This window comes from Indicator indicator, chromosome 27 (genome assembly GCF_027791375.1).
Source record: "Indicator indicator isolate 239-I01 chromosome 27, UM_Iind_1.1, whole genome shotgun sequence".
In the NCBI taxonomy this organism is placed as follows: Eukaryota; Metazoa; Chordata; class Aves; order Piciformes; family Indicatoridae; genus Indicator; species Indicator indicator.
The window spans coordinates 1,390,426-1,410,825 of NC_072036.1; the positions used below are offsets into that span (position 1 = coordinate 1,390,426).

The 20,400-nt window shown below is 47.4% G+C and overlaps 1 protein-coding gene across 1 annotated transcript in view; it reads left to right on the plus strand.

The window, feature by feature from the left end:
* LAMA2 (laminin subunit alpha 2) overlaps nt 1-20,400 on the plus strand; it is a 500,110-nt gene that overhangs the window by 348,293 nt on the left and 131,417 nt on the right. The window contains exons 29-32 of the mRNA XM_054393014.1: nt 5,300-5,434; nt 6,118-6,242; nt 10,496-10,582; nt 12,454-12,647. Of these exons, the coding sequence (XP_054248989.1) occupies nt 5,300-5,434; nt 6,118-6,242; nt 10,496-10,582; nt 12,454-12,647 (541 nt within the window). The remainder of the gene's footprint in view (nt 1-5,299; nt 5,435-6,117; nt 6,243-10,495; nt 10,583-12,453; nt 12,648-20,400) is intronic.

Here is a 20,400-nt window from a genome sequence, read left to right on the forward strand (position 1 = left end):
CTCCAACTGTTAGGTGAATGCAGCAGGGAGCAGTACCCTGAGAATTCTGCAAATAGAATCATAGAATTGTTTTGGTTGGAAAAGGCCTCTAAGATCATCCAGTCCAACCATCAAGCCAACACCACCATGGCCATCAAACCATGTCCAAGAATGTTATGTCCATGTGTTTCTTGACCACCTCCAAGGATGATGATTCTGGAGGTCTTCCCTCAGCCTCCTCTCTTCAGACTAAACAATCCTAGTTCCTTCAGCTGCTTCTCACCAGCCCTGTTCTCCAGACCCTTCCCCAGCTTTGTTGCCCTCTCTGGATGTGCTCCAGCACCTCAATGTCCTTTTTGTAGGCCCAAAACTGAACCCAGCACTCAAGGTGTGACCTCACCAGTGCCCAATCACTTCCCTGCTCCTGCTGACCACACCATTGCTGATCCAGGCCAGGCTGCTGTTGGCCTTCTTGGCCACCTGGGCACACCCTGGCTCATCTTCAGCTACATGTCACCCAGCACCCCCAGGTCTTTCCTGCTGGGCAGTTTCCAACCACTCTGCCCCAAGCCTGGAGTGTTCATGGGGTTGTTGTGCCCCAAGTGCAGAACCTGGCACTTGCTTCTGTTAAACCTCATACAGTTAGCCTCAGCCCATGGATCCAGCCTGGCCAGGTCCCTCTGTGGAGCCTTCCTGCTCTCAAGCAGATCAACACTTCCTCCCAATTTAGTGTCACCTGCAAACTCACTGAGAGTGTCTTGGTCCCCTCCTCCAGATCATTCATAAAGACTTAAACAGAACTGGCCCCAGCACTTGTGACCAGCCACCAACTGGGTTTCACTCTCTGGGCCTGGTGATCAGCCAGTTCTTAACCCATAGATGCCTCAACCCATCCAAGCCATGAGCAAGCAGCTTCTCCAGGAGGGTGCTGTGGGACACAGTGTCAAAGGCTTTACTAAAGTCCAGCTAAACATCCACAGCCTTTCCCTCATCCCTTAGGTCAGTCACCTTGTTGTAGAAGGAGATCATGTTGGTCAAGCAGGACCTGTCCTTCACGAACCCAGCCCTCAGACATGCTGAGTAGGATCATAGGATCACAGGATGTTAGGGGTTGGAAGGGACTTTCAAAGATCGTCAAGTCCAACCCCCCTGCCAGAGCAGGACCATAGAACCCAGCATAGGCCACACAGGAACACATCCAGATGGGTCTCCAGAGAAGGAGACTCTACAACCTCTCTGGGGAGCCTGTTCCAGTGCTCTGTCCCCCTCACAGTGAAAAGGTTCCTCCTCATGTTGAGGTGGAACCTCCTGTGCTGGAGTTTTTATCCATGGCCCTTCGTCCTATCCCAGGGTGCAAGTGAGCAGAGCCTCTCCCCTCCCTCTTGATACTCAGCCCTCAGATATTTATAAACATTTATTAAATCCCCTCTCAGTCTTCTCCTCTCCAGACTAAACAGCCCCAGGGCTCTCAGCCTCTCCTCACCAGGCAGTGCTGCAGTCCCTTCAACATCTTTGTACCCCTCCCTTGGACTCTCTCCAGCAGATCCCTGTCCCTCTTGAACTGGGGAGCCCAAAACTGGATGGAATATTCCAGGTGAGGTCTCACCAGGACAGAGTAGAGGGGGAGGAGAACCTCCCTTGATCTACTGGACACACTCTGAATGCACCCCAGGATGTGGGGGTCTTGTAAAGGGTTCCCTCAGCATAGTTGGGAAAGAAAATTTGGAGTGAGTAAATGAAGGGAAAGGTTCCCTGTTATTTGTGAGCACTTTGCTCCCTTCAGCTGTTAAACAGGGTTGGGTCATGCAGCAGATGAGGCCAGAGGAGCTGTGGGCTCCCAGGAAACGTGTGCCAGGAAGTCAGTGAAGTCATTCTCTTTGCACACTGGTTTGGTACAACCATCCACCTCAGTGGGTGTAAATACACCCAGGAGACATCAATGGGCTCCAGCATCTGCTCAGGAGTACAGACTATTTTTTTTTCCTTTTAAATGACTGTCACAAATTGCATTTTCAATGGAAAATATATGATAATGTAATTAGAACATTATTTTAATTCACACCCACCAGGGGCTGCAATAAATGGCTCAGTTGCAACCTTCATACTTGGTGCTTAATTGGGTGATCTTCACACGCTCATAGCCTGGTTTATTTTTAGTGTGCTCAGGGAAGGTTGTGGTGTGTTCTCTGAAGGTTTGTTTTGTTTAAGTGGGAGAAAAAAAAGGCTCAGATGCCCTGGCATTTTTTTTCCAGAAAATACTAATAGGATAGGGACTGTCCTGGGATGGAGAGGGACTTCTTACAAGGGCTGGGAGGGACAGGACAAGGGGCAACGGCTTTGAGTTGGAAGAGGGGAGATTGAAACTGGAGATGAGGAAAAAATTCTTGACAGTGAGGGTGGTGAGACACTGGAACAGGTTGCCCAGGGAGGCTGTGGATGTCCCCTCTCTGGAAGTGTTCAAGGCCAGGCTGGATGAGGCCTTGAGCAGCCTGGGCTGGTGGGAAGTGTCCCTGCCCATGGCAGGGGGTTGGAACTGGCTGATCTTGAAGGTCCCTTCCAACCCAAACCATTCTCAGATTGTGTGATATGTATCTGTTTCATGGTTTATCCTGGAACTGCATTGTGAGAGCTATGTGCACAGCAGTTTTTACTAGAAATTACATTTAGATCCTTTTTTTCTTTCCAGCAGCAGGCTGAGAAAAGCAATGCTAAGAGTTTCCCTAATGGCTACTTCTGAGACTAGTAATGAAACTTCCAAACTAGTAATGAAAAATGGAATCTGCTTCATCTCTTTGTCTGTGTCCCATTTCATCTCAGAGATACTTAGATCAGAACAAATGAGAAGAGTGTCAAGAGCACATCAGAAAACAGTCAGGGATTAGATTTGTTTGAGGATGTACCATATATTTTCATCCACCTCCTAAAGCCACTCAGAACTTGTGAGGCTGTGTTTTGTATCATGTTTGGACTTTGACTCCTGTGGGAATGAAGAGGGAGGGGAAAAAAAACCCTGAAAATGAGAAACTGTGGTACGAAACAAAATTATTTTCATTTGAGATTGTTTATCTAAATTGGAATTCTCCAGAAAGCATGAAAATGCAGTTAGGCTCTTTCTATGCTTCAGGGATCTTAATGTAGGCTAAGTCAAAATAAAAAGGGAAAAGCAGGAGTGAGTTAGATTATTTTCTAGGAAAAAAATAATTGTGTTTATGCTTTTCCCATAACTTAGACTCCTGGAGGTTTTGGCAACTGTCAGAGAGGTGTTATATGAGTAGAATCTAACATGCCAGCTAGTGTTTGACTGAAGAATCCTGCTTTTGATCACAAAAAAAGTTTCTTCAAAGCCTCTTTGGGTTTATTCTGCATCCATTTTATTGCTGTGTGAAAAGTGCACTGCTTCTCTTCTCTCAAATAAAAAAAGCAGAAATTGTGGCCAACAGTAGGAAATGACCTCCTCAGGCAGCCTTCACAGGCTGCTAGCACCACTGGGTGGTGGAATATATGCATGGGACAGGTGGTTCCAGTACCTGAAGGGATCCTGCAGGAAGGCTGCAGAGGGACTTTGCATAAGGGTGTCTAGGGACAGGCCAAGGGGGAATGGTTTGAAGCTGAGGCAGAGCAGGGTTAGACTGGAGCTGAGGAAGAAGTTCTTCAGTATGAGGGTGGTAAAACACTGGAACAGGTTGCCCAGGCAGGTTGTGGATGCCTCTTCCCTGGAGGTGTTTAAGACCAGGCTGGATGAGGCCTTGAGCAACTGAATCTAATTGAGAGGTGGGGAAGTGGAAATAGATGATCTGTGAGGTCCCTGCCAACCTGAGCCATTCTATAATTCACTGTGCACATTCCCCAATAGTCTAAACTCTCAAAATGGTCCTCTTTGCACTGTGTGCTGTCTGGGAGCCATGTAGACACCTGCATAGACTTACACAATAAGCCTGAACCAAAGATCAGGTCTTTGATTTTGCATGTGTCAGCTTGGCTCACAATTTTGGGGTTGCTGTCAGGATTTTTATTGCCAAGCGCAGGTAGAGGAGACTTGGTGACAGATGAGCTTGATTTTGGGATGACAGTCTTGACATGTAGAAAACCTTTATTTGATAACTGATACTTTAATGGTTTTTAAACTATGTAGCTATCAATAATGCAGCCATGCAGCCATTTCCTTGATTATTATCATTGGGCTTTTGCTTGTTATCTGTCAGGCAGTTTGTAGGCAGATAGTAGCTTGGCAAACCTAAAAAATTCCCCGTGGGCAAAGGAAACAGAATCATCACATTTGTACTCCAGAGTCCATCCCAAAAAAAGATGTATTTTGAGTCATAGAATGGTAGGAGTTGGAAGAGACCTCCAGAGATCATCCAGTCCAAGCCCCCCTGTCAAAGCAGGGTCACCCAGGGCAGGTCACACAGGAACACATCCAGATGGGTCTTGAAAGTCTCCAGGGAAGGAGACTCTACAGCCTCTCTGGGAAGCTGGCCCCAGGGCTCCAGCACCCTCACACCAAAGAATTTGCTCCTCCTGTTGAGGTAGAACTTCCTGGGTTCCAGTTCATATCAACTGCCCTTCATCCTATCACAGGACACCATTGAAAAGAGCCTCCCCCCTTTCTTCTCAACAGCCACCCAGATCAGATCCCCTCTCAGCCTCCTCTTCTCCAGACTGAACAGCCCTAGGTCTCTCTGCCTCTCATTGTAAGGTCACCTCAGCATCTTTGTGCTTCCCCCTGTTGGACTCTCCTGCAGTTCCCTGTCCCTCTTGAACTGGAGAGCCAAGAAATGGACACAATACTCCAGATGTGCTCTCACTAGGACAGGGTAGGACAGAGTGGGAGGAGAACCTCCTTTGACCTGCTGGCCACACTCTTCTTAATGCACCCCAGGAGACCATTTGGCTTCTTGGCCACACGGGCACATTGCTGTCCCATGGAGAACTTCCTGTCCACCCAGACTGCAAGGTCCTTCTCCGTGGAGCTGCTTTCCATCAGGTCAGCCCCCAATCTGTACTGGTGCAAACTAAAAGCAAACCTGGAATGATGCTGGAGGCAGAGTGAGAGCAGTGAGGTGTTTTGCATCTGAAGGAAAGGTCTCTCAAGCTGTAATGTGAAAAGCTTGGTGCCAGTGGAGTGCTCCAGGGATTTTTCAGGAGTGTTTCCAATTAGGGCTGGCTCTTGTTATCTGTAAAGTCCTGTGCATGGTTTGTGACACAGCTGGAAGCCTGGCAGCTTCTTTTCACAACTTGTAAAAGCTAGTGGTTGGGAAGATGAATTTGCAGTGCTCCCCACACCCAGGCCCCTCTGTAATGATGTTTTCTTTTATTGCAGTCATGCTCTCCAGGATTTTATAGGCTTCCATCCCCAGCTGCAGGAAGGACACCTGCTCAGTCCTTAGGCACCTGTGTTGTGTGTCAATGCCATGGGCACAGCACAATGTGTGACCCTGAAACGTCCATTTGCCAGGTATGACATTTCTGATCTTACACGCTTAATCTCCATGGAAAATTTCTAAGTTGTGTCACTGAGCTAAAAAAAAAAAAATAAAAGAGGACAATTTTGCTTAAATGGCTTAAGAGTCAATGTTCATGAGGGGTCACAATGGCAAACTATCTAAGTTTGGAGTTTTCCCTGCTGAGTTTCTGGAGTTCAGTCTGTGCAGTGCCTTTTCTCCCCTGAGTTTGCTGGCTGTGTAGAAAGGAACACTGGGAAGCTGCAGACTCAAGCAGCAATGCAGCATGTGTGCTGCACCAAACCCAGCACTGCTCTCCCAGGCATCAACACACACGACCTGAGCTGTATCAGGCACTCACTGTAGTCACTGAGACTGAATTCCAACTGAATATTTCTCCTGCTTCAATGACTGGAACAAAGGGTGGAAGGAAGGAGGGATGGGATAAGGAATTCTGCAGGATGCCACTGACTAGCTACAGACCTTCATTCATTCATCCTCCCTGCAAACCTCTATACAACTCAGCAGGCATTTCACAGATGCTTCACACAAGTGAGTCCCACTGCACATCGTACCAGGGAGGGGAAAATTATGAACTGAAAGAACTTTGAATCCCTGAGGCTGGAACAAAATGTTTTCTGTTTTCTTCTGACTGTCAGATACAGCTTTCAGCCTGTCTCCTTCCTTTCCTCTGCAGAACTGCCAGCACAATACAGCAGGTCACCACTGCGAGAGGTGTGCGCTGGGATTTTATGGTGTTGTCCAAGGCTCTCCGAGTGACTGTCAGCCTTGTGCCTGCCCAATGCCCATCCCTGGTAACAAGTAAGCAAACTCATCATGCAGAATTACCTTTCCAGCAAGCAAGAATTTTATTTTGGGCTCACCATGTCCCTTTTCAGATGGCTACAAGAGAGCTACTTCATGGAGGCTAAAAAAGGAGTTCTGCTTGTGCTAATTGATCTTCCTTTAAAAGCCAGAGATTGCTCCCGTGCTAATTTGTGATGAATAAATTAATAAGTGCTAGAAAAGGCAATGCTCAACAGATAAGGAATGTGTGTTAGAGAGGTATTCTCACAGATGAAGCCAGAGCACAGCTCAAGTACAATACAGCCACGAGGGAGCTGTTAAAAACTCTTGCACTCATATATTAGGTTGGTATAAATGTGTTCCAGTGCCTTTCTTGCTCCACTGTGGAATTTATTGATTCCTTATTTAATGTTACATGAGTTTGAGGCAATTTGTGAAAGACAGAATAATTTAAAAGCAATATAGTTATTGCATCATAAATTTTATTGGTTGCTTTATGCTAATGAGCCTTGCCACGATGTCTCCGTGTGTGTTCCCAGCAGATGATACTTTAGCACTTGAAATTTGTTTGTTGTTTTGCTGAGAAGCTCTTAATGACATTTGGAATCATACCACAGTGATGCTCTGAAAAGCTTTGTGTTTCATGATTGAGCTCTTGAAAACCTGGAAGTGTTCGTTAAACCATTTTCCTGAGCTTCAACTGACCTTTAGGTTCTTGTAGTGAGTGTTTCAGATGCCGTTTCTGAGAGGTTCAGGACTTTTTTTTCTTCCTTCTCTTCATTTTTTCCTTTTGGGGTGGTCCCAGGTTTATTCTGAAGGAGGGAATCCCTTTCTCAAGCATCAGTATCACAGTATCACAGTGTATTAGAGGTTGGAAGGGACCTCAAGAGATCATCAAGTCCAACCCCCTTGCCAGAGCAGCATCACTCAGGGTAGTCTGCACAGGAATGCATCCAGGTGGGGTTTGAAAGTCTCCAGAGAAGGAGACTCCACAACTCCCCTGGGCAGCCTGCTCCAGGGCTCTGTCACCCTCATTGTAAAGAAGTTTCTCCTCATGTTGAGATGAAATCTTCTATGTTCAAACTTGAATCTGTTGTTCCTTGTCTTATCACTGTGAACCACCCACAAGAGCCTGGCCCCCTCCACTTGACTCCCAACCCTCAGCTATTGATAGACATTGATCAGATCCCTCTCACCCTTCTCTTCTCCACACTAAACAGTCCCAGGGCTCTCAGTCTCTCTTCTCAGGGAGATGCTCAAGTCCCCAATCATCCTTGTGGCTCTCCACTGGATTCTCTCCAGCAGGTCTCTGTCTCTCTGGAACTGGGGAGCCCCAAACTGGACACAGCATTCCAGGTGTGGTCTCACCAGGGCAGAGCAGAGAGGTAGAAGAACTTCCCTAGCCCTGCTGGCCACACTTTTCTTGCTTCAGCCCAGGATCCCACTGGCCCACTTGGCCACAAGGGCACATTGCTGTCCCATGCAGAACTTGCTGTCCATGAGTGCTCCAACGTCTTTCCCCATGGAGCTGCTTTCCAGCAGGGCAGTTCCTAACCTGTACTGATGCATGTTGTTATTCCTCCCCAGTAACATATTCCAGTGTCTCACCACCCTCACTATAAAGAATTTCTTCCTCATTCTCCCTCTCTCCCAGCTCAAAGCCATTGTCCCTCATCCTGTCACTCCCAGACCTTGTCAAAAGTCCCTCCCCAGCTCTCCTGGAGCCCCTTCAGGTACTGGAAGGCTGCTCTAAGGTCCCCCCAGAGCCTTCTCTTCTCCAAGCTGAACAGTCCCAACTCTCTCAGCCTGTCCCCATAGCAGAGGTTCTCCAGCCCTCTGATCATCTTTATTGCCTCCCCTGGACCTTCTCCAGCAGCTCCAGGTCCTTCTTGTGCTGTGGGCCCCAGAACTGTAGTAGGAGGCAGTATGTAGATGGGGTCTCTCATGATCTTAGTATGTCATGACAATATTTTGAGGAGGTACAACACAGTTATTTCAATTTATGACATTTTACAGAACTCCACTCAGGTTTTAAATGCTGGGCTGGTGCTCCACTGCAGTCAGCAGCCTGCTTCAAAGATGATGAGGTGGGGAAAAAAAAAGAAAAAGGATAGTGAAAATCAGTTGTTCCTAGGGGTGTGGATCTATTTTTATAGAGCTGAGAATGTGTTGACTAATGACTTTGTGAGTAATAGATCAATTTGTTTACATTTCTTTGCAAAAGTATAATTTTCTGTACTCATTCAAGCACTATTGATTTAATGCATTCTAAGCAAATTAGAGAAGGATGCTGACTGTACTGCACCATGAAGGAGCTCTGAGCTCACTGCTGACCACCTCTGTGCTTTTCTGGTTCTGATGAGGGGGTACTGGAACTTCTGCCCTGTGAGGAAAGACAGAGAACGGGGGCTGTTTGTTCTGGAAGAGAGAAGAGTGAGGGAGATCATGTCAATGCTGATCAATACTTCAAGGGTGGCTGTCAGGAGGATGGGGACAGGCTTTTTTCAGTGGTGCAGTGACAGAACAAGGGGTAAAGGGCACAAACTTGAACACAGGAAGTTCCATCCAAACATGAGGAGGAACTTCTTTAATTCAAAGGTGGCAGAGCATTGGAGCAGGCTGCCCATCGAGGTGGTGAAGTCTCCATCTCCGGAGACATTCAAAACCCTCCTAGACTTGTTCCTCTGTGACCTTTTCTGGGTGACCCCTGCCTTGGCAGGAGAGTTGGACTCTGTGATCTCAAAAGGTCCCTTCCAACCCCTACCATTCTGTGATTCTTCCACAGAAAGCTGAAAGGTTTTACAGTGTTGCACCATTTTAAGGTTTGGCTGTGTTTCTTTGCCCTGCCTACCCTTTTTCTTGGTTTAGCTGTCTGTGCCCACATTTGATATGCAAATGATCCAACAACACCACAGACTGTTCGAGGAACTTGCTGCTTTGTTCAGTTCCCATAGGTACAAGCTGCAGCCACAAGTTACCTATCTATGCCATGGCTTAGTAAAGATAACCTGGTGTCTTCTATAATCAAGTACAACCCTTCCTTAATGATGAAGAAGGTAGCTTTGAGGATTTTTCTCCTCTGTAGGTCAGTCCTTTCTCTTCAGTACATGCTGAGAAGATCAATTGCTGATGCCCTTTTGGAAGATTCCAAGTGCCAATGACTTTGGTTCCTTTCTTCCTCTTTATGCCTTACCTTTGAGTAAACTCTTTACATCTTACCTCCTTTAATTCAAACTAAAATTAAATCAGACTGTTTGTTCACTCAGTTTCTTAATCTCTCATTTCACATCCTTCCCATTCCTAACATTTCTTGATCACTGGGAATGCCATGCCTGGGCATGTTGACTCCACCCTTGTTGATTCTGCTGGAGTGACAGCACCACTCAATCACGCAAGCCTACATCATGACCATGTTGACTCCACTGTCCTTGATTCTGCCCTTCCAAGTTGTGCCAGCACTGCAGGAAGACATTCACAGAATTCATACTCAGAGGGAAGGGATCTCTCCTGGGTGTTTATGACCAGATGTGAAAATGCTGCCAGATCACAGGAGCACAGATCACAGGGTGTTAGGGGTTGGAAGGGACCTCTGGAGATCTTCGAGTCCAATCCCCCTGCCAGAGCAGGATCATAGAATCCAGCACAGGTCACACAGGAACACATCCAGACGGGGATGAAAAGTTTCCAGAGAAGGAGACTCCACAACCTCTCTGGGCAGCCTGCTCCAGTGCTCTGGGACCCTTACAGTACAGTTCCTCCTCATGTTGAGGTGGAACCTCCTGTGCTGTAGTTTATATCCATTGTCCCTTGTCCTATCCCAGGGTGCAGCTGAGCAGAGCCTGTCCCCTCCCTCTTGACCCCCACCCCTCAGCTATTGATAGACATTGATCAGATCCCTCTCAGTCTTCTCCTCTCCAGACTGAACAGCCCCAGGGCTCTCAGCCTCTTCTCCCCAGGCAGTGCTCTTCAGCATCCTTGTACCCCTCCCTTGGACTCTCTCCAGCAGATCCCTGTCCCTCCTGAACTGGGGAGCCCAGAACTGGATGCAATATTCCAAGCCTGGCCTCACCAGGGCAGAGTAGAGGGGGAGGAGAACCTCCCTAGACCTTCTGGCCACACTCTTCTGAATGCACCCCAGGACACCATTAGCCTTCTTGGCCACAAGAGCACGTTGCACATTTACACTAGAGGTGGAGCTTTCTGCAGAGCTGGCTGGAACGAAACGATGCAACAGAGTGGGAAAAGTTTCTCATTTGCCTTTGTTTCAGTTTCAGCCCCTCCTGCGTTGCGGAAGGACCTGGCGATTACCGGTGCACCGCCTGCCCTCCTGGCTATGAAGGACAGTACTGTGAGAGGTAGGAGCTGTGGGAAAAGGAGGGTGAGGGGCAGTGGAAGATGGGCAAGATATAAAGGAGAGAAATGTCACAGGATCACAGGATGTCAGGGGTTGGAAGGGACCCAAAGAAATCATACAGTCCAACCCCCCTGACAGAGCAGGGCCATACAATCTAGCTCAGGTCACACAGGAACACATCCAGATGGGCCTTGAAAGTCTCCAGAGAAGGAGACTCCACAGCCCCTCTGGGCAGCCTGTTCCAGTGCTCTGGGACCCTTACAGTAAAGAAGTTCTCCCTTGTGTTGAGGTGGAACTCCTGTGCTGCAGCTTACATCCATTGCTCCTTGTCCTATCACAGGGAGCAAGTGTGCAGAGCCTGTCCCCTCCCTCCTGACCCCCAGCCCTCAGATATTTATAAACATTTATTAAATCCCCTCTCAGTCTTCTCTTTTCCAGACTAAACAGCCCCAGGTCCCTCAGTCTCTCCTCACCAGGCAGTGCTCCAGTCCCCTAATCATTCTCATAGCCCTCCACTGGACCCTCTCCAGCAGGTCCCTGTCCCTCGTAAACTGGGGAGCCCAAAACTGTCCTTTGATCCTAGAAAGATACATTTACAAATGTTTAAATACAGACCTCCAGATGAGTTATTTTCTCCTTATGTGTTATTAAAACTCAGTCACCATAGGCAATTTGTGTGGACACCCATTGTAAATGAATATTCTGTGTTATTTATATCACAGATAGTGTCCTACTCTTTCTTTCTGATTTGTGAGGAGATTTCATCCCCTGGATCCTAGAAGATAAACTGAGAAATATGGAATTTATCTGCATTTAGATACCACGCTTATAGTGTGTGCTGATGCCACACATAGCCTTTGTTTTAGTGACTCCTGTGTCCTCATGGGCACCAGCTGAGAAGGGCACTTACAGATAAGCATACTGATGGTCAAACTGAAAATTAATCACAGACTCATAGTGTTGTTTTGCTTGGAAATGACCTCTAAGAGCATCAAGGCCAACCAACACCCTAGGACCACCATGGCCATTAAACCATGTCCCCAAGTGCCCTGTCTACACATTTTTTCAACACTTCCAGGGATGGGGACTCCACCACCTCCCTGGGCAGCCTATTCCAATCCCTGACCACTCTTGCAGCAAAGAAATTTATCCTCATCTCTGACCTAAACCTCCTTTGCTGCATCTCGAGGCTATTTTTTGTCCTATCAGCTGACACTAGGGAGAAGAGACAACCCCCGCCTGGCTCCAACCTCCTGTCAGGGAATTGTAGAGAGCAATAAGGTCTCCCTTCAGCCTCTTCAGCAGGCTAAACAACCCAAGGTCCCTCAGCTGCTCCTCACCAGCCCTGTTCTCCACACCCTTCCCCAGCTTCATTGCCCTTCTCTGGATGTTCCAGCCCTTCAATGTCCTTCTTGGAGTGAGGGGCTCAAACTGAACCTGAACATCAGCAGTTGTTCTATCCGTAGCAAAGCTGTGGGACTAAGATGATTGCAATTAGCTCTTGTCTGCTGTAGGATTTCACTTGCAAGTGGCTAGTGGGGAAAAAAGGATCTGCAGATCAAACCTTGGTGATGTGGAAATATTTTGTCATTGTATAACAGAAGTTTAACTGAAAACTGTTAGGGTGTGGAATCACTTTTGCATAATCCTTCCATCTAGAACGCTCCATGTCCTCATTAAAAGTTATTGTTTATTGGACAGTTTGCAACATTTCTCCCTCTGCAAATGCTTGCTGAGTCTCATAAAGCCCCCAGTATTTTTCCTCTGGTTCATGAATGAGTCTTTGTGTTGGTTTTGTGCTCATTGTGGTGCAAACTATGTACATTGTGGGTCTCAGGGAACCCAACCTGCTTTTGTCTTTGCGTTGTTTAGGTGTTCTCCTGGCTACACAGGAAACCCACACAACCCAGGAGGCTCCTGCCAGGAATGTGAGTGTGACCCACACGGTTCCCTGCCTGTGCCCTGTGACCCTGGGACTGGACAGTGCAGGTGCAAGCCTGGATTCACAGGGTGGAAGTGTGCTGGCTGTGAGCATCGGCATGCACGGGAGGGCACCAGGTGCATCTGTACGTACACTAACCTCCTCCTGGGGCCTTGGGGCTTGAGCTGCTCAGGGGTCAGAGATTCAGCCCTGCTTTGTGAATCAGTTGGGCATGTGGGCTTCTTTGAAAATAGTTCATAGAAACATAGAAGAGTGGGTGTTGGAAAGGACCTCTGGAGATCATCCAGTCCAACCCCCCTGCCAGAGCAGGATCACCCAGGGCAGGTGACAAAGGAACACATCCAGGTGCTGTTAGGGGTTGAATTAGATCCCCCCCAGTAACTTTTTTCTTTTTTTTTTTGGAAATCTGCCCCAGGGAGCAAATGTCACAACACTCATAACTTGGAAGCAAAAATGGAATTGTATTTGCAAAAAACCCTAAGTGTAACAGCATAAAGGGCAATAAACATGTACACAGTGTATTTGCACACAACCACACATATATATGTATTTCTATATCTATAAAACACATAGATGTATATAAGTGTATATGTGTATATATATGCTTATGTGTATGTGTGTGTAATAGATATATATAGAGAGAGATACATAGATGTATAGATACATAGATATATAGATACCATACAACAGCACAGGAGCCCCCTGTACCTTTGATTCAGCTCTTTGTCCCCTCTTGGGGACAAAAGGGCCCCAGAAGGGCTATACAAACACACACACTCCCTCTCAGCCCCACACTGTACCTTAGAAGAAATCCAAAATAGAGAAGCCCAAGGCCAGAGGGAGGATAGCACAGTCCAAAAGCAAAGCAGAGCAGAAAAGAGCCAGCAGGCAAAGGGAACATACAAACAGTGCTGCAAGATACAAGGTTTTCAATGCACCAATGGAATTATATTAACCTATCTGTTATTATTCTGTATCCAGTCCTTTCATTGTTTCTCTTTTACTCAAATGTCTCTGGAATTTTCCTAATTACAACAAGTGTCTAAGCTAGGGACTAGCTCAAGCCACTACAACCCACAGCCTCTCTGGGCAGCCTGCTCCAGTGCTCCAGCACCCTCACACCAAGGAAGTTTTCCCTGTTGTTGAGGTGGAACCCTCTGTGTTTCAGTCTGTGTCCATTGCCCCTTGTCCTATTTCAGGACACCACTGCAAAGAGCCTGGCTCCTTCTTCTTAACACCCACCCCTCAGATATTTGTAAACATTAATAAGATCTCCTCTCAGTTTTCTCTTTTCCAGACTAAGCAGCCCCAGTAGTAAGCAGCAGCTGCAAGGTTTCTTCCTACTTTGGCATTCTGGTCAACTTTCTTCACAAGCCATGCGATGGTAGGAAAACTCTCAATCCATTTTAATATGCTCCCTGAAAGCTGACAACAAAGCTTGAAGGATTTCTTTCTGTGGCTTTTTGAAGTCTCTGGGTTTGCTAAAGGTTGTCACTGCTATTGTGACAATATTTGCTCTTAGTGAATTTTTCAGTGCTATCCTAAATGTTTACCCAGAAATTGCTATGCTCTGTGCCACAAGTCACACAAAGTTTTTCCCCAAGGTTTCCTTGGTCCTGTTGGCTCAGTCAACCACCCACTGGAATTTTAAAGACATAAGGAATGACAGTTGAATATACCCAGGAAAAAAAGAACCTCCTGTGTTTAAATCAGAAAACAGCCTACAGTATTGGTATCTCTACCCTACCTTCAGTGTATCTTGTCCTTAATTACTGGTTGGAACTTTTTTCATGCAATTGGATGGTGTTTGTTTTGAGCCCAAAATCTCATTTCCCATGATGTTGTTAGCAAAACAATTCAGGTAGCAAAACCCTTCCAGAACACATAGTAAATCCTGACTCACATAAGGCAATTTCCTCTTCTCCATCCCCCCCCACCCTGAGCTGAAACTAATTTTTATTGAGATTTATTTTTTTTTCTCTTGAGGCCATCATTGTCCAATTTTAAGTAGAACCCTGTCCCAAACAGCCACGTCCACACATTTCTTGAACATCTCCACCATGTCCCTGGGCAGCCTATTCCCATCCCTGACCACTCTTGCAGCAAAGAAATTGTTTCTCATCTGTAACTTAAAACTCTCCTGGCACAATTTCAGGACACAGATTCCCTTCTAGATAGCTTCAGTTGAGACAAAACCTTAATGCTGCTAATAACAGGAATAAAGTACTCAATGTACAGAGAATGAATGCTTTATCCAGAGTGCTGCTTGCATTCATTCTCTCAGATGAGCTGTGTGCATCTGTCTGCTTTGGCTCCTTTGCAGACTCCCATTCATCAGAGGACTGGAGCATCTCTTGTGAGGGGAGGGTGAGAGACCTGGGCTTGTTTAGCCTGGAAAGACAAGACTGAGAGGGGATCTTACAAAGGCTTATAAATATATAAAGGGTGGAGGTCGTGAGGATAAGGCTGGGCTCTTTTCAGCAGTGCCCAGTGACAGGACAAGGGGTAGTGGGCACAAACTAGAACACAAGAGGTTTCACTTGAACTTAAGGAGAACTTCTTTCCTGTGAGGGTGCTGAAGCCCTGGAGCAGGCTGCCCAGAGAGGTTGTGGAGTCTCCTTCTCTGGAGACTTTCAAATCCCACCTGAAAGCATTCCTGTGTGACCTGCCCTAGGTAATCCTGCTTTAGCAGCAGGGTGGGACTCAATGATCTCCACAGATTCCTTCCAACCACTTCTATTCTATGACTTTCTGATTGCAAATGTTGCAATTGCATTTCACCTGTCAGCAGTGTGAAGAACTCCTAGTTAGGTGGCAAAATGGTCTTGCTTAAAGGAAATGCATACAAATACAGTCACCCATGCTTGAAAAATCATTGAATCATAAAACTGTTTCAGTTGGAAAAGACCTCCCCTGAGACCAACCATCAACACAACACCACCATGGACACTAAACCATATCCCACAGTGCCATGTCCACACATTTCTTGAACACCTCCAGGGATGGTGACTCCACTAACTCCCTGGTCAACCTATGGAATATATTATAGTTATCATTTAGGAAAGAGAAAACTGATTCTGAATATTTCACTAAGGCCAACCATGTAAATAATGAATTTCATAGGATCATGGAATCATAGTTCCAACCCCCCTGCCATGGGCAGGGACACCTCACACTACAGCAAGTTGCTCACAGCCACATCCAGCCTGGCCTTAAAAGCCTCCAGGGATGAAGCTTCCACCACCTCCCTGGGCAACCTGTGCCAGTCTCTCACCACCCTCATGGGGAAGAACTTCTTCCTAACATCCAATCTGAATCTCCCCACTTCTAGTACTGTTCCATTCCCCCCAGTCCTGTCACTCTCTGACACCCTAAAAAGTCCCTCCCCAGCTTTCTTAGAGCCCCCTTCAGATACTGGAAGGCCACAAGAAGGTCTCCTCAGAGCCTTCTCCTCTCCAGACTGCACAACCCCAACTCTCTCAGGCTGTCTCCAGAGCAGAGCAGCTCCAGCCCTCTGCTCATCCTCATGGCCCTTCTCTGGACACCTTCCAGCACCTCCAGATCCTTCCTGTAATAGAGGCTCCATAACTGGACACAGAGCTCCAGGTGTGGTCTCAGCAGAGCAGAGCAGAGGGGGAGAATCCCCTCCCTGGCCCTGCTGGCCACACTTCTCCTGATGCAGCCCAGGCTCTGCTTGGCTCTCTGGGCTGCAAGTGCTCACTGCTGGCTCCTGGTGAGCTTCTCATCCAGCAGCACCCCCAAGTCTGTAAAAGGCCACCATGAAGCATGTCCTGAAAGCTAAATGATGGATATTTAAATCCATTTACAGAGGTATTTTACCCACAGTGTGTACTATTTCACAATCAAATTATTGTTTAGATATAACATTTCTATTTTAACACATCTCTTACCACAGGCATGCTAAAGATTTCAGAGTGCAAATACAGAGTGAAAAGAGGGAGGAATGGAGGGCAGTGCATGTTCAGTCAAATGATTTATTTCCGGTGTAGCTGAAGACCTGGTTTACAGATTCCTCCTATTTTTTTTTTTTTTCAAAACATGTCATTTTTCATTGCTTAGTGCATGCCACTTTTCAGTGCTGTATTATAGTGGCTGTGGTTCAACAAGATGCAGGTAGAAGGGAAGGAGAAGATGTTTTTTAAAAGCCACTGAACAAAATTGAAGCATTTGTTTAGTGCTAAATAACACCAGCAAGCTAATTCCTGGTGAATGGCACAGGCAGAATTCAGTCCCCATTGCACTCTTAGAAAAGAACAATGGCTTTGTCCCCAGGACACCATTAGGGAATGGAAAATGATATCCATGAAGGAGATTTTTTTGGTGAGTAATACAAGAGTCTGAATGGTTATGCATAAACATTGGAAATGTTATGCATTAGTCTGGTGAATAACTGGATTTTGTGTTAGAACCAGGGTGGGCAGCAGGGACAGGAGGTGACCCTCCCCCTGTGCTCAGCACTGGGGAGGCCACACCTCGAGTGCTGTGTTCAGCTCTGGGCTCTCACTGCAGGAAGGACATTGAGGAGCTGGAGCCTGTGCAGAGCAGGGCAGTGAGGCTGGAGAAGGGCCTGGAGCCCCTGGGCTAGAGGAGGGCTGAGGGAGCTGGGGGAGTTCAGGCTGGAGAAGAGGAGGCTGAGGGAGACCTCATTGCTCTCTGCAGCTCCCTGAAGGGAGGTTGGAGTGAGGTGGAGTGAGGAGGGAGCAGCCTCTGCTCCTTGGTGGCAAGGGACAGGAGCAGAGGAAATGGTTCCAAGCTGCAACAGGGGAGGCTCAGGGGAGGTTCAGGATGGGAATATTTCTCCACAGAGAGGGTTCTCAAACATTGGAATGTTCTGCCCAGGGCAGTGCTGGATTCACCATCCCTGGAGGTGTTTAAGCAGCATGGACCTGGTGCTTAGGGACATGGTTTTGGATTGACCCTAAGCTGGGTTGAAGGTTGGCCTGGATGAGCTTGGAGGTCTCTTCCGACCAGATGTATTCTATGATTCTGTGATTATTTCCCCAGTTAAAGTAACCATCTAGATTGTCACTTACAGATACTGATAGTACTCTGCTGGTGAAGACTTCCTTCAAGTAATCCACATCTTAGGCTCACTTCTCATTTCAGGAGCCAGTAAGAAAATTAGTGGTGACTGCAAACTACCTTTGAATGATGTTGCCAACACTTCTGTAAGCTGTCACATATCACAGAATCACAGAATGCATCAGGTTGGAAAGGACCCTCATAGGTCATCTTGTCCAAACCCCTGCAGTCAGCAGGGACACCTCCATCTAGGTGAGGTTGCTCAGGGCCACATCGTTTGACCTTGAATGTCTCCAGGGATGAGGCCTCAACCACATCCCTGGGCAATTTGTTCCAGTGTCTCACTACCCTCACTGTGCAGAGCTTCCTCCTGACATCCAACTAAAATCTGCCCTGCTCCAATTTCAAACCATTGCCTCTTCTCCTATCCCCACAGGCCCTTCTGAACAGTCCCTCCCCAGCCTTCCTTTCAGACACAAGCCCTACGAGGAGAGGCTGAGGGAGCTGGGGGTGTTTAGCCTGGAGAAGAGGAGGCTCAGGGGAGACCTCATTGCTGTCTACAACTGCCTTGAAGAGAGGTTGTAGCCAGGAGGGGTTTGGTCTCTTCTCCCAGGCAACCAGCACCAGAACAAGAGGACACAGTCTCAAGTTGTGCCAGGGGAGGTTTAGGCTGGAGGTGAGGAGAAAGTTCTTCGTGGAGAGAGTTGTGAGCCGTTGGAATGTGCTGCCCAGGGAGGTGGTGGAGTCACCATCCCTGGAGGTGTTCAAGAGGGGGTTGGACATGGCACTTGGTGCCATGGTTTAGTAGTCATGAGGGCTTGGGTGACAGGTTGGACTTGATGATCCTTGAGGTCATTTCCAACCTTATTGATTCTGTGATTCTGTGATACTGAAATGCTGTTCCAAAGTCCACCCAGAGCCTTCATATCTCCAGGCTGTCCCCAGAGCAGAGATTCTCCAGCCTGCTGATCATCATCGTAGCCTCCTCTGGACCCCCTCCAACAGTTCCATGTCCTTCTGGTGTTGGGGGCCCCAGAGCTGGACACAGTATTCCAGGTGTCCAAAGCTCTCCCAAATCTTCTCCAGTGCTTAGACAGATTTAATTTTATTTGTAACTACAAATTGTTGATGCCCCCTTATGCAGCACTCATTTTTACTGTGATAAAAAAAAATAAAGAAATCCCAATGCTTATTCTGTATTTGTGTCAGGATGGACACTGCCTCCTCTCAGTAATGTCCTCTGGCTGGACAAGGGGCAGTGGACACAAACTGGAACACAGGAGGTTCCACACAAACATAAGGAAAAAAATTCTTCCCTTTGTGGGTGACAGAGCCCTGGAGCAGGCTGCCCAGAGAGGCTGTGGAGTCTCCTTCTCTGGAGGCATTCCAAACCTTCTTGGCTGTGTTACTGTGTGATTTATTCTGAGTGATCCTTCTCTAGCAGCAGGGCTTGGACTCTGATCTGGGCTGTCACCAGAGCATAGTAGAGAGGGAGAAACACCTCCCTCGACCTGCTAGAGAAGTGTGGCCAGCAGGGGCAGGGAGGTGATTCTCCCCCTCTACTCCTCTCTGCTGAGACCCCACCTGGAGCTCTGTGTCCAGTTCTGGAGCCTCTGTTACAGGAAAGGTCTGGAGGTGCTGGAAGGTGTCCAGAGAAGGGCCATGAGGATGAGCAGAGGACTGGAGCTGCTCTGCTCTGGAGACAGCCTGAGAGAGTTGGGGTTGTGCAGTCTGGAGAGGAGAAGGCTCTGAGGAGACCTTCTTGTGGCCTTCCAGTATCTAAAAGTGGCTCCAAGAAAGCTGAGGAGGGACTTTTGAGGGTGTCAGGGAGTGATAGGACTGGGGGGAAATGGAGCAAAACTAGAAATGGGTAGATTCAGATTGGATGTTAGGAAGGAATTCCTCACCTTGAGAGTGGTGAGATACTGGCACAGGTTGCCCAGGGAGGTGGTGGAAGCCTCATCCCTGGAGGTTTTTGCAGCCAGGCTGGAGGTGGCTGTGAGCAACCTGCTGTAGTGTGAGGTGTCCCTGCCCATGGCAGGGGGGTTGGAACTGGCTGAGCCTTGAGATCCCTTCCAGCCCTGACAGCTCTGTGATGCTATGACTTTGTGATCTTCAGAGGTGCTTTCCAATGCTCTCCACTCCATGATTCTCTGAATGCTGTCCACTGGATGTTGCTGACTGCTCTCTAATCACTGGAGTACTGAGGATGTGTTTCCTCTTTTCTCAGTTAAACCTGCTCCAAACCAGAACACAGCTGAGTTGTGTGAGGAACAGGAGCAGCCTTTCCTCCCTTCCTCTGGCCCTGCATGCTCAGCCAGACTGAGCTCATTAACATTTCTTTGCTCATTGCACTCACACATACCGAAAATGCATAAAGAAGTCAAAACTCTTCCCTCCTCATCCTTCCCAAAGACCTCTGATCTTAGCAAGCTGAAGTGGAAACAAGGAGCTCCAAGGGGTTTTGGATCAAGCCTGTGGCAATGACTCATTTTCTTACATTAGTTATTCTTTTGTGTGTTTTTGTTGTACCTTGTGACATTCCACTTCACTTTGGCTGTGGACTTTGTAGTACATGAAGTGAAGAACTTTAGATTGCAGTGTTCTGGGAACAATAACTGTGCTTGCTGCTCTGCAGTGCTTAGGGAAGGAAAAAACAATCCTGGTGAGAACTTCAAGGTTTTATTGTTAAACATATGGCAAGGCAGAACTCACTTTTTGAATGTTTTCAGTCATAACTGCACAGGGGACTTCAGAAAAATCTGGCTACAATATTTTGGGGCTGCACAACCTTTCATCAAATGGTCCTTGAGGTCAAGCAAAAATGTAAATGC